Source organism: Triticum aestivum, chromosome 3A (assembly GCF_018294505.1).
Source record: "Triticum aestivum cultivar Chinese Spring chromosome 3A, IWGSC CS RefSeq v2.1, whole genome shotgun sequence".
NCBI lineage: Eukaryota > Viridiplantae > Streptophyta > Magnoliopsida > Poales > Poaceae > Triticum > Triticum aestivum.
The window spans coordinates 9910404-9924397 of NC_057800.1; the positions used below are offsets into that span (position 1 = coordinate 9910404).

The 13994-nt window shown below is 42.1% G+C and overlaps 2 protein-coding genes across 3 annotated transcripts; one reads left to right on the forward strand and one right to left on the reverse strand.

The window, feature by feature from the left end:
* Positions 1–1088: 1088 nt before the first annotated feature.
* LOC123057498 (wax ester synthase/diacylglycerol acyltransferase 11) lies at positions 1089–4122 on the reverse strand. 2 transcript variants are annotated; one of them, XM_044480456.1, is made up of 7 exons: positions 3831–4122; positions 3088–3705; positions 2334–2400; positions 2178–2251; positions 1847–2038; positions 1583–1720; positions 1089–1431 (listed from the first exon to the last, which is right to left on the reverse strand). In XM_044480456.1, exons 1-7 carry the CDS (start codon positions 4062–4064, stop codon positions 1267–1269), a joined length of 1488 nt encoding a protein of 495 aa, XP_044336391.1. In that variant the 5' UTR covers positions 4065–4122; the 3' UTR covers positions 1089–1266. The 2 variants fall into 2 exon arrangements, with proteins under 2 accessions (XP_044336391.1, XP_044336390.1); XM_044480455.1 differs by having other exon boundaries at positions 1583–1723.
* Positions 4123–10087: 5965 nt separating this feature from the next.
* Positions 10088–13669, forward strand: LOC123057499 (fatty acyl-CoA reductase 1). Its single transcript, XM_044480457.1, has 10 exons — positions 10088–10338; positions 10450–10553; positions 11055–11254; positions 11610–11710; positions 11814–12006; positions 12117–12278; positions 12363–12444; positions 12538–12810; positions 12923–13050; positions 13222–13669. The coding sequence occupies exons 1-10, from the start codon at positions 10248–10250 to the stop codon at positions 13382–13384; spliced, it is 1497 nt and encodes a 498-aa protein (XP_044336392.1). The 5' UTR covers positions 10088–10247; the 3' UTR covers positions 13385–13669.
* Positions 13670–13994: the final 325 nt, after the last annotated feature.

Sequence of the window (13994 nt, forward strand, 5' to 3'; positions counted from 1 at the left end):
CCTAGTTGGGAGCATCACATATTCTTTCTATCATCAAAAAAGACAGTGTCTCCAAACAATGGATAAAACAACACAAAAGGTGGATCTGCACAAATTGACTCATCACAATCAAGATTTTTTTTACAAAAACGGGGAGCTTCACACTCTAGCTTTTGACTGGTTGTAATAAGATATTATATGGTAGTAGAATTTTTTTTAACCCAAAGCTTACAATGATGGGCATAAACACAATATATTAAAGTGCACATAAGAAATGCACGCAATTAAAATACAATCAACATACTAGTATTACAAATAGCTTTATATGTAACTTCTATTTATTTATTGGGTATAGGTGTGGGAAGATCACTCAAGAACAATATAGCTGGTAGCAATAATCGTTACATCCACAAAGCCTCCTATGCTGACTTCCCCAGCGCAATAACCCTCAGAGGATTGTTTACATATACTTTTTGCTGCCAGGACAGAACAGAGAACCCTACACCTCTCCAAGAGGGCTGATTCTATCGGGTCTATAACACCGTCCAGGGAATTCGAAGCCACTGTCATTCTCAACCCCATGGCATCATTGAGATCATCTTCATCCAATCCATCACCATAGTCTCCATCAACAATGCCAACCCCATCTCTATCTACATCACCATATATGAGCAATGGGCGTAGATCTGTTACTGTGACCAGTTCCCAATGTCAAATGTTGTTTAACAATTGATAGTTTATGGTTTATTGGTGAAGATTTTATGTTTTCAGATTGTTCCTCATATTCATATCGACACCGGTCATGTTCATTATGGTGTTTTGTGAGTAGTTCCATCACGTTCTTGAGGACATGGGAGAACCCCCTAGTTAATAGTCATATAGATTTGCAGTAAAGATTGATGTTTGATTATATGTTGTGGTGGAATCTCTAAAGCTGATGTGCAAAAGGAAAGATAAAAGACAGTGTCTCCAATAATGGATAAAATCACACAAATGTGGATTTGCACAAATTGACTCATCACAATCAAGCTTCCCTTAAAAAAAGGGGAGCTTCATAGTCTAGCTTTTGGCCGACTATAATAACAGATTATATAGTAGTATAAAAAAAGTTTGACCGAAAGTGTACATTTATTGACATAAACAAAATATATTAAAGTGTACATAAGAAATGCACACAATTAAAATATAAACAACATACTAGCATTACACAAAGTTTCATATATAATTTTAATTTATTAATTGGGTATGTGAGCACAAATACAACTGTCATTACTCAGTGTTGCCCTTCTAGATTGATGTTGTCAACGTCTTGAGTGCTGCCGCATTCTTAATGATTCTAATGGCCTCGGCAAAACCATCCAAAAGCTGGTGACAATCTGGAAATTGAGCGTCATCAACTGCCAGAACTACCTTGATATCACTACCATAATTATGGTAGTGCACGGTCAAAGCCTGCATAGAAATCCACACAATTAGATGCAAAATGGAGTGAAAGTAATAAATGCAAAAGCTAGTTTTCTCTTAGACACATGATGATGGATGTTTTAGTCTCAAAGTAACCTAAGAATGCATATGTTTTGGATGTTCAACATGGATGACTTACTTGTGGCGGACCGTAGATACTAGGTGCCATGAAGGCAACTGGGTGCCCACATAACGCCATATGTTCAACTGGTCCAAGGGCATTTGAAAATATGATGGTTGTTCGCTCCACAAAACGGCGGAAGATAAAAGCTCCTGCCTTCTTTCATTAAAGGGTCGTTGCAATAATCAGAAACATGAATACATAGACATAATGTTTGCTTCGAGTTTGTGCAATGCTCTACTGGGAAGAGGTAATAAAGTACAAAAGGAGCAGGAAATATACCTTGACACCAAATTTCTTCACCAAAAATTCACCGACCACTCGTGTGAACAGCACTTCTAGAGAGCTCTTTTTCCTATGCATAAATCTTTTTGCCTCCCGAACGTACTCAAGGGGATCATCTTGCAAGGCTATATTAAATGGACAGATGAGGCTGCTAAGTCGATTGCCTGTCTCTACTCTGGTAACATATGTCTGTTCATAGTGGTAAAAAAAATTATTGTGCTTTTTAGTATTAAATTATACAAATTGTGACGAAGCGCATACTACTATGTTTATGTGCACATAATTAGCATTTAGTACTTATGTAGTAAGAGAAAAATGAAGTTCTTACTTGTCGGGTGGAGACTGGCCTTGCGTCGACTAGGACGAGTGATCGCAAACAGATTCTCTTCATGTTAGTGTCACCTAATATTGAATATAAGAAAGCAATGTGTAAAAATTGCATGCCTATAGAACAAACACCCGTTATTATCTATATACCACTTACCGGATTTCTTAAAGTAATATTGTGAAAGAGCTGCTGAAGTCACACCGGCTAGCACGTCGTTAATAGTCTGTGAAACGAAAAGAGGTAGAGTCAAAATTGTCCGATATATGAGTCAAACCAAGAAGCATCATCCATCAAGCGAGACATATTTACATCCGGCTTAATTAGAGCCATGGCCATGCTATCCAATAAACAGTCATGAAACCAATGCATTATGCCGGTAACATATTTCCGGAGAAGAAAAATGGTTGCAATTCCAATATTATAAGTTTCTTTTCTAAACTGTTTTCAGACTTTAAAATGTAAAACTATTTTTTTTCTATTTACCATGTTATAATGTCCAGTTATAATTTTTGTTTTCAGTTTTCGTCAAAAGGTTATCTAGAAAACTGCCAACTTATCATGTAGACTTTTTGCAGATGTTTTATATAGTAATATATGCAAATACTACATATAAATATTAAACGACAGACTTCACGTTCACAGTTCATGACAGCATTGTACATGACATATATAAAATATTTTTATTTTGGTTTGCAAATCCTATACTTTACGTACACACTTCTGCTAATTGTTTTCCGTTTTATTACTTGTCATATGTTGTATATAATCATTTTAAAATCTAATTTTCACCTTTTGTCAATAGGGTTTCCAGATATACAAGTGCCAACATAACATGTAGATCCTGTGCAGGTGATTTCAATTAGTACTATATAAAAATTCATGATAAGATTGAGCAGCTTTACGTACGTACGCAGTTCATGGAAGTCTTGATGAGCTTGACATCGTCAAAGCTAAGGCTCCGGTGCACGAAACGCTTGCGGGCGCGAGGCTCGACGCCATCCGCACGCGTGAAGAGCGTGCGTGGATCACTCAAGAACAGTATCGTTGCAACGATCATCGCTACATCCACCAGTGTGTGCCAGGCCAGCACGACATACGACCAAAACCATGCAAGCAGTGCGAGGTAATCACCTGAAGACAGCGGAGGCCGTGGTTCTCGCTGGTAGATGGCGCCCGTGCGCTTGGGTGGTGGCGGCATAGCTGGCACCCTCGCCGGGTCGGCCGTGCTGCGGGACGACGCCATGAGGAGCGTCGTGATGGAGGTGCCGTCGCCGATGGAGTGGTGCAGGCGGAGCACCACCGTGGAGGCTGCCTCGGAGGATGGAAAGTCGAGGAAGTGGAGCTCCCAGAGCGGGCGGCGCCTGTCCATCGGGAGCAGGGACAGCGACGCCACGTAGTCCTCCACGGCCTTTTCTGGGTCGGACGCCACAGCCTCAGGATCCAGCCTGGGAACGACGATGTGGTCGTCCATGTTCACCGGAGTTTGCACCCATCGCGGCTTGCCATTGTTGGTGGACTCGTCCATTACCTGTACACATGCATGTGTATATGTTAAATCCTCAAGAGATTGCCCAAGTTGTTGTAATTTGAACTAAAGCCACGACAATTATTTTGGGACGGAGGGAATGAAACAAATAAAGTTTGTAGAATTACTTGAATACTGCGGAAGCGTGGGAAAAGAGTAAGCAGTTCTGTTTCGATGCCGGCACGGAAGACGGGCAGGTTCACCGGCACGCCAAGCCCTATCACGACGACGATGCACACACCCAACTCCTCCATGACTCTTCCGGTAGGGCTCATGGGCTCTACCATGGAATTGTCAGCACATTCCTTCTCTCGTGACACACGGACAGAGAGCGGACGGCTTGAGTGAGTGGCTGCGCTCATTGCTACTTGCAATACTGTCCAGTCGATTGTTAATTACAATGGCTCTCGGCTCCACAGGTGTGATATATATTGTGTTGGGAAGGAAGGTTCCTGTTATGGTACAATAATTGTTGAGTTGAAAGAGAAAAAATAGAAAAAAAAGACATCACTAGGGATGTGAGCAAAGCCGTCGGACTCTACATCCTTGTCATTAGATGGCGTGTGTGGAATTGGATAATTCAATTGGTTGGCTATCAATTTTCTATTTCCGCTCCCTTTTTACCAACTAGTCATTCTATGGATGTATCAATCTTAAAAGGTGTAGTAGGTGATCGAGGCTCCAATCATGTAACTCTGCCGACCTTAATTGCTCTCAGGGTCATCTAGTATCCAATTCCCTGTGAGGTCACGCCACCAGGTAGAGGTCACAAGTTGGTGGACAATTGTAGTTGTATGTTGAATTGAATAATTCAATTGGTTTGGTATGAAATTTCTATTTCTGCTCCCCTTTTTACCAATCACTCATTTCATGGATGTATCAATCTTAAAATATGTGTGCTAGGTGATTCAACGGTGCAATAAATTGTCTAAGCAAATACGAGTCGTATGGAGTAAAGTCATATGATTCAATCTTTTTCCATTTCAAACCAAACAGTACAATTTTTGAGTTGTAGGTTCAGTGTGCTGTTTCATCATGTGCTGACGCTGCTGAGCAGTAGGAGAAGCAATCTCCCCAATTGTTGCTTTATGTGGAATTGAATAATTCAATTGGTTGGCCATCAACTCCCCTTTTTTGAACAACCAGACGTTCTATGGATATATCATGATTCAAATATACGTGCTAGGTGATCGACCTTAATTGTTCGGAGGGTCATCTAGTATCAGAGGTCGCGCCACTGGATATAGGAAGTGGAGGATGATTGCAACTTGGGAGTGCTGAAAGTAAGCCCATGGATCTGCTGTCCTCATCGCAGGTGTAGTCGTCTTCCTCCTCCGGCTCGTCCTGGATTCCTGTGATGCACACCAAATCAATGGTGATGCTGGGCATGATAGCATAGGTTTCTCTATTGGAAACACCGATAAATTGTCTAACAAAATATGAGTTGCATGTAGAAAAATCGTCTCATACAGAAAAAAATTGCAACTAGAATCAAATGGTATAATTTTTGAGTAATAGGTCTAGTGTGTTGTTTCGTCGTGTGCCGATGCTGCTAAGCAGAAGGAGAAGCAATCTCCCCAATTATGGTTGTATGTGGAATTGAATAATTCAATTGGTTGGCTATCAGTTTTCTATTTCCACTCCCCTTTTTACCAACCAGCCGTTGCATGGATTTATCAATCTTAAAATATGTGTGCAAGGTGATCGATGGTGCAATCATTTAACTCTGATGACCTTAATTGCTTAGAGGGTCACATGTACCTGATTAGCTGAGAGGTCACGCCACCGTGTAGAGGTCGAGCCCGAGGAGGACGACGATGGTGACTCGGGCCTGAAGTTCTCTTTGCCGAGTGGACACTTCAGGCGCGGTTTGCCATCATCTTCATCCTACGTCTCATCCTCATTGCCTATGATGCTCAACAAATTGACGGTGATGCTGAGCATGAGTTTTTTTTAGAAAGGGAATATATTAATATCATGAAGATACCAATTACACTTGGCCTCTGTACCAATATGATGTCGAAAGTCATCAAGGATACACACAGCCAAAAATGAAAATAAAAGGAATAGAAGAAAAAAGACCCCACCATGATGATCAATCACTACTATCAGTAGCACTATAACCACAACGAAGACAACACCCGGATTACAAAAGAGGTTCTCCAAAAGCAACGCCTCTAGGAAGGAAACAATGCATAAGCATTGCCATTGCCTGATCAAAGATTTTGGATTTTCACCCTGGAGAAAGTCTGAGTTCACCAAAAAACAATGCATTCAACAAGGTCATTGCGAGGTACAACCAATAAAGGTTAGACCTTAGGTTTTCACCATGGGAATCGAGCGTCGGCACTTGAGGAGCACCACCAAAAATGGAGCACTCTAGTGTTGCCGCCCCGCTTGCCGAGGCTGCTTTTACAAGTTAGAAAACACATGGCACACAGTCTTCATCGGATCCAATACACCCTCCCACCAAAGCTTCAAAATCTCCAGTCGCGGCCACCTTGACTTTCTCCACCTCTATCAATGCCTTGGGATTCTTGACTTAGACATGTCCCATGACACCCAATAAGAAATCGAAGCTTTGTGTCACCCTCTTGAGGCCGTGCTGGCTGATAATATGAGCGCGCGCGACCGGGGCCATTCCGATCTAGATATCTAGGGGAGACATAAGCCCATACGTATAGATCTCCGACGGGAAGACCGGAACTCGTCAGCGGCCAAATCCAAGAGGCCGACATCCGGTAGAAAGACAACTTGGTGGCAGAAGAGTGCTAGGGCCAAACCACCATTATTAGGCCGAAGCTAGTAGCCCCAGGCCATCCTCCTCTCGATCCAGACTTGCAAACAAAGGTCAGCGATGCCACATCGTGCCACCTGCAACCGCGGAGTCCCGAAATGGCGAGACGCCAACCCTGGTAGGAGACGGGCACCACTCCTAGCCCCACCACCGCTGGTACGGGGGCACCGCGTATAGCCTGCAAGCCCAGCCATGGCGCCGCCTAAGTGGTCGTTGATACGTCTCCAATGTATCTATAATTTTTGATTATTTTATATTATTATATTAACTATCTTGGATGCTTTATATGCATTTTATACTATTTTATATGATTTTTGGGACTAACATATTAACCTAATGCCCTGTGCCAGCTCTTGTTTTCTGCAAGTTTTTGGATTTTCAGAAAATCAATCAAACAAAGTCCAAACGAAAAAAACTTTGGATTTTTTTTGGACCAGAAAGGACCCTGGAAGGTTTGGGAGGAGGCCAGGAGAGCTATGGGTGAGCGACAAGCTCGTAGGGCGTCCCTTGAGCTTGCGAGCCCCCCGTAGTAGGTCTTGACTTAATTTCACCTCTATAACTTCCCAAACCAATGGAGCCACCCGAAATACTTTTTCCACCGCCGCAAGCTTCTGTTCTTCTACAGTCCCATTTGGAGGCATTTTTCAGTATTCTGTCGGAGGGGGGATCGATCATGGAGGGCTTCTACATCATCCTTGATGCCTTCCAATGATGCATGAGTAGTTTACCATATACCTTTGGGTCCATAGCTAGTAGCTAGATGGCTTATTCTCTCTCTTTGATATTCAATACAATATTCTCCTCGGTGTTCTTGGAGTTCTATTCGATGTAATGTTCGTTTGCGGTGTGTTTGTTGGGATCCAATGAATTGTGGGTTTATGATCTGAATACTCATGAGAATTAATTGAGTCTTTTCTAAACTTTATTATGTATGATTGTTATAGCTTTGTATTTCTCTTCGATCTACCCGTTTGGTTTGACCAACTAGATTGATTTATTTTCAGTGGGGGGGGGTGCTTTGTGATGAGTTCAATCTTGTGGTGCTCTATCCTGGTGACAGAAGAACACAAGACACGTATTTGTATTTTTGCCATTAAGGGTAAAATGATGGGATTCATTCATATTGATTGAGTTTACTTTGTCTACATCACGACATCTTGCTTAAGGCGTTACTCTGTTTTTTATTAACTTAATACCTGGATGCATGTTGGATAGCGGTCCATGGATGGAGTAATAGTAGTATATGCAGGCAGGAGTCGGTCTACTTGTCTCGGACGTGATGCCTATATACATGATTATTGCCTTGAATATCGTCATAACTATGCGATTTTATATCAATTGTTTAACAGTAATTTGTTCACCCACCGTATGTTCTGTGTTCGAGAGAGAAGTCTCTAGTGAAAACTATGGCCCCTGGGTCTAGTTTAATTTAGGGGAGACATAAGACAATAAAATTGTTTTGCACACACACACACACACACACATAACCAGAACACCTTTGCTGCAATTTTATTTCTTCTATATTGTTTTGCAATTTATATCTACAACTACGAGATTTGATTCTTGCAATTAACAAGTTCAAGGGGATTGACAACGCTTATGCTCGCGCTGCGTGCAAGTATTTGCTTTCGTGTGTATAGGTGTTGTTCACGAGGTTTTTCATGATTCTCCTTTTTGGTTCGATGAACCTTGGTTCTCAGTGAGGAAAATACTTATTTCTAATGTATTGCATATCCCCTCCTCTTCGGGGAAAATACGAACGCAGCTCACAAGTAGCAGTCGCCGTAGCCGACATCGCCTCAAATAGGGGTCGCCGCCCCGGAGCCCTATTCTTCATCGGTGTGCCAACAACCACCACGGAGAGGAGACCAGCAGAGTTGCCCCCCCCCCCCCGGCAGAACCATGCACGGGCTATGCCCGGTAGCGGCTACCGGTGGTGGCGATCGGAGGAGGAGTGGAGCTGGGAGTGCCACTGGCCGGAAGGAGATGGTGGCCGCCCGAGTCGCCCTGCTGGGGGACCACGCGGGACATGACTTTCTCCATTGGATTGACAAAGTGCGGGATGATTGGGACTTGGGAGTGTAGATAGTAAGCGCATGGATCAATCTTCCTCATCGCAGGTGTTGTCGCCATCGCTGTCCTCCTTTGGCTCGTCTCCGTTGCCTCTATCACACCAAATCGATGATGATGTTGATCATGATGATATAGGTTTCTCCGTTGGAAACCCTAATAAATCGTCTAATAAAACACGAGTTGCATCTAGCAAACCGTATCATTAAAAAATCGATTCAAATCAAACGGTATAATTTTTGAGTCATAGGTCCAGTGCGTTGTTTCGTCGTGTGTCGATGTTGCTGAGCAGGAGAAGAAGCAATTACCCCAATTGTGGTTGTATGTGGAATTGAATAATTCAACTGGTTGACTATCAATTTTCTATTTCGGCATCCCTTTTCACCAACCAGTCATTTCATGGGTTTATCGATCTTAAAATATGTGCGCTAGGTGATCGACGATGCAATCATGTAACTGTGACAGTCTTAATTGATCGGACGGTCACTTGTACCCGATTCGCTGAGAAGTCGCGTCACCCGGTAGAGGACGAGCCAAAGGACGACGATGATGGTGACTCAGGCCTGAAGTTCTCTTTGCCGAGTGCACACTTCAGGCCCGAGTTGACATTGTCGTACTCCTCCGGCTCGTCCTCGTCACCTATGATGCTCAGCAATTTGATGGTGATACTGAGCATAATGACACCGGTGTCTCCATCAGAAACCCTGATAAATCGTCTAATAAAATACGAGTTACATGTAGAATATCGTATCATTCAAAAAAATCAATTCAAATCAAACGGTATAATTTTTGAGTCATAGGTCCAGTGCGGTGTTTCATCGTGTGTCGACGCTGCTGAGCAGGAGAAGAAGCAATTGCCCCAATTGTGGTTGTTTTGTGGAATTGAATAATTCAATTGGTTGACTATCAATTTTCTATTTCGGCTCCCTTTTTTACCAACCAGTCATTTCATGGATTTATTGATCAAAAGATGTGTGCTAGGTGATCGACGATGCAATCATGTAACTGTGACAGCCTTAATTGCTCGAAGGGTCACTTGTACCCGATTCGCTGAGAAGTCGTGCCAACCAGTAGAGGTCGAGCCAAAGGACGACGATGATGGTGACTCGGGCCTGAAGTGCGCTTCAGGCCCGAGTTGCCATCATCGTTCTCCTCCGGCTAGTCCTCATCGCCTATGAGGCTCACCAATTTGACGGTGATGCTGAGGATAATGACACTGGTATCTTTATCGGAAACCCCGATAAACCATCTAATAAAATATGAGTTGTATGTACAAAAATTGTACCATTCGAATTTTGTTCCAATTCGAATCAAATGGTATAATTTTTGAGTCATAGGTCCAGTGTGTTGTTTTGTTGTGTGCCGACACTGCTGAGTAGCGGGAGAAGCAATCTGCCCAGACGTGGCTGTATCAATTTTCTATTTTCTCTCCCACTTTCACCAACCAGCCATTCCATGGATGTCTCGTTCTTAAAATATCTGTGCTAGGTGATCGACAGTGAAATCACGTAACCTGTGCTGCCTTGTTCCACTTGACCACTGAAAACCCGTCTTCCTTCCTGCCCTATAAGAACATGCATGGCCAGACAAGATAGTACCATTTTCTAGCAAAGAAAGTTATCTCTCACCAAGTGACATCAATCTCACCTCCTATCGAGGGAGGCAAAAGTAGCCGAGGATGATCGGTGAAATGGATGCGGACAGTGTTGTAGGATATTTCAGGGGCAAGAGTATCCTCATCACTGGTTCAACTGGCTTCCTAGGCAAAGGTATGCGTTCATACATGATCGGTACATTTCGGGTCAGGATGTGCCATACATGTGTGCTGATCATCTGAGAGGCTTATATGTTGGTGTTTCTCTTGCATGATCTGTGGGTAGTGCTCGTAGAGAAGATACTGAGGGTTCAGCCTGATGTGAAGAAGCTCTACCTCTTGATTCGGGCCCCTGATGCTGAATCCGCGAAGCTTCGGATTCAGACTGAGGTGAAATATTCGTTTTTATTTTTCTCCTAGTTTAGTCTAATGCTAAATTCACATTAAACAACGTCACATTAAGCAAGTATACCATCGACTAGTAACCAGACTCGGCCTTTTTTATCGGAGTTCTAAATCCACCATCGGCTCATAGCTGGGTTGAATTCCTTTTTGCTCTAGTCTGCAAGTCCACCCTTCGACTCATAACTGGGCTTGACCATTTTTCCGCCTCGAAATCACGCACAGTTTTTCTGTTCCAATCATTTGCATCAAAGGCAACATGCGCACACATATGGAGCCTATATGATACATCCCCCACATCCGCCACAAGGACGTTACGTGATCCTTATGTTCAACTGTGTGGTATACATCTCTCTATACTAGTGCCTAGTGTCACTTGTTGCACAATGTGAGGGGATGAATGTTAAGCATTTTTATTCGAACCCGACCAAGAGAGTAGGCACAGTAATTGATAGTAATCTACTACTAATATTCTTTGCTATTTTTTAGATCATAGGTCGGGAGATCTTTCATGTGCTAAAAGAAAAACATGGTGTGCGGTTCAATAATTTCATTGAGGAAAAGATATGTCCGTTGGTGGGAGATATCATTTATGAAAACTTTGGACTAGACAGTGCCCAGCTAGGGGAATTGTCCAAGGACGTAGATGTCATCGTCAACGGAGCTGCGACTACAAATTTCTTTGAAAGGTTTGAGGTGCTTTCTGGTTGCAGATTGCTACTCCCTCCGGTTCACAAATAAGTGACATTTCATACATAGCTCGAGCCAAAATTTCAAAGTTTTGACTATGGACATCATCTTAAATATTTAGTTTGGAAACTTAAAAAATAATATTTATTAATTTGAAAAATATTTTTGAATATCATAATCTTGTTTGTTACTATACATATACTCGTAGAAATTAGTGGTCAAAGTTACACCTTCATGACTATGTCACTCTCCATAACATTACTTATTTGTGAACTGGAAGGAGTAATATTGTAACAAACATAAACATGCATGACATTGAAATAATTGTTCAAATATGTTATGCTACCTTTTCAGATATGATGTGGCTTTCGATGTGAATGTCTTGGGTGTGAAGCACATCTGCGCATTTGCAACAAAATGTCCTAAGCTCAAGATGTTGCTTCATGTTTCAACAGGTGTGAAGCCATAAGAATATTTGATCTATGAATTTGGGTTTGGTGTTATATCATGACATTCTGAATTCTAACTCGTTAAGCTGTAATTATATGACTTGGACAGCCTATGTAGCTGGTGAGCAAGAGGGGATAATACCAGAGAAGCCGATTTTGATGGGTGAGACCATAAAGGTGGGCACACATCTAGAGATCGAATCGGAGTTAAATTTAATCAAAGTGACCATGCAAGAACTAAAAGCTAGTTGTTCCACGGAGAAGGCTGGGAGGAAAACTATGAAGGAGCTTGGCCTCAAGAGGTTAGACACAAACATCAACATAAATTATGTGTACTCCTATCATCCACTTGGTAGAACCGCAAACTTGATACTCTTTTAACATGTTTGATCTTATGGACAACTGAGCGAAGGGCTCGACACTTCGGGTGGCCGAACACCTACGTATTCACCAAGGCAATGGGGGAGATGATGATGGGGCTCCTACCAATGGACTTTCCAGTTGTCATCATCCGCCCAAGCATTATAACCAGTGCCCTCAAGGAGCCATTGCCTGGATGGATGGAAGGAATCAAGTGATTGAAACACAAATATATTTTGATCCTTAACAAAAATGTACCACACTGGTGTATGATTACTGAAATTTTCATCTTCCGTAGGACAATCGACTCAGTGGTCATCGGATACGCCAAGCAGACCTTGCCCTTCTTCCTAGTCGACCTAGATTTAATAATGGATGTGGTGAGCTTGTTCACAAATTGGCAGCCAAAATTTGGAATGAAACTTGGTGAATGTACCAAGTAAGTAACCAACTACAGTGCATGGTTTATATAGATTCCAGGGGACATGGTGGTGAATGCTATGATGGTTGCCATGGTAGCACACTCAGAGGATCAGCAGGTGCAAATCATCTACCATGTAACATCGTCGCTGCGGAACCCAGCACCTTACGCCATCCTTTGGAAGTCTCTCTTTCGGTACTTCAGTGACAACCCCCCATGCACGGGAAGGAATGGTGAGCATGTTCGGCTGAAGAAGATGCGGTTCTTCAGCTCTATCATGTGGTTCAGGCTGTACATGGCCTTCAAGTACATGCTTCCCCTCGAGGTTAGCTTAATTACTATTTCAACGTGAGATTAAAGCACGTTGTTTAAGGATACATGAGATGCAAATGAGATTAATATTATGTGGCTTTCTTCTCCTACAATCAATTGGGCAGATGCTTCGCCTAGTGAACATTGCACTTTGTGGTGTTTTCTCACGGGTATACAACGAACTCAGCAGAAAATTCCGATTCATGATGCAGTTGAGCGAATTATATGCACCATACACTTTGTTCAAAGGGTGGTAAGAAATTCTTAAAAAGCTTATCAATATGTCCTTTTTTGCAATGTGTCCTTCCGCTTTTGTGATTACATGGTATGATGGTATACCAGTGCATCCTCATAGCATATCAAAATATATCATTTTACCCTTAAAAATGTTGTTCTTTGACTTGATTTTTTCAATCTTGTGAAGCTTTGATGACATGAACTTGGATAAACTAAGGATGGCGATGAAAAAGGACAATCAAAATAACAATGGGGCCTATTACTTTGATTTTGATCCCAAGTACATTGACTGGGAAGATTATTTCTACAGTGTTCACATCCCTGGTGTGCTCAAATATACGCGTGATTGAGTTATGATTTAACCAGCCAAATTTCCAGTGCAGTAACTAGCCATGGAAATACAATTAATATTCGTCTATTCTTGTTATCAAACACATATGTATTTGTATTGTACTCCATTTGTTACGCAACTCTTCTGAGTATGTTTGCAAATCTACTGTACGGAAATGGTGGCAGTGTTTGCCTGATGCCAGGAAAGAGCGTAGTATGGGCAGCTCTCAGAGCATGTTCTGGAGTTTATGCTTTAGATTGCAACAGTACTTGATTTGGTTAATAAAGCTATCCCCTTGTGTGCATTAAGAGGCTTATAGTACCTTACTGTTGTGTGCTTTAGTGGGCAACACAGAAGATATCACATGAATAATCAGAACTCCAGAACATTGATAGATAGTAAAATGTATATCCTGGTTAGTAAAATGTATATGCTGCCATCTTTTATGTATATCCTGGTTAGTAAAATGTATAAGCATTGATGGATAGTAGGAAGGCAGCATATACATTTTACTAACCAGGATAATAACAGTAAAATGTATAAGCATTGATGGTTAGTAAAATGTAAAATCCATCAATGCTTTTAGACCCTTGCCAAATTGTGGGTTTTCACCCCTTTTCAATTTAATT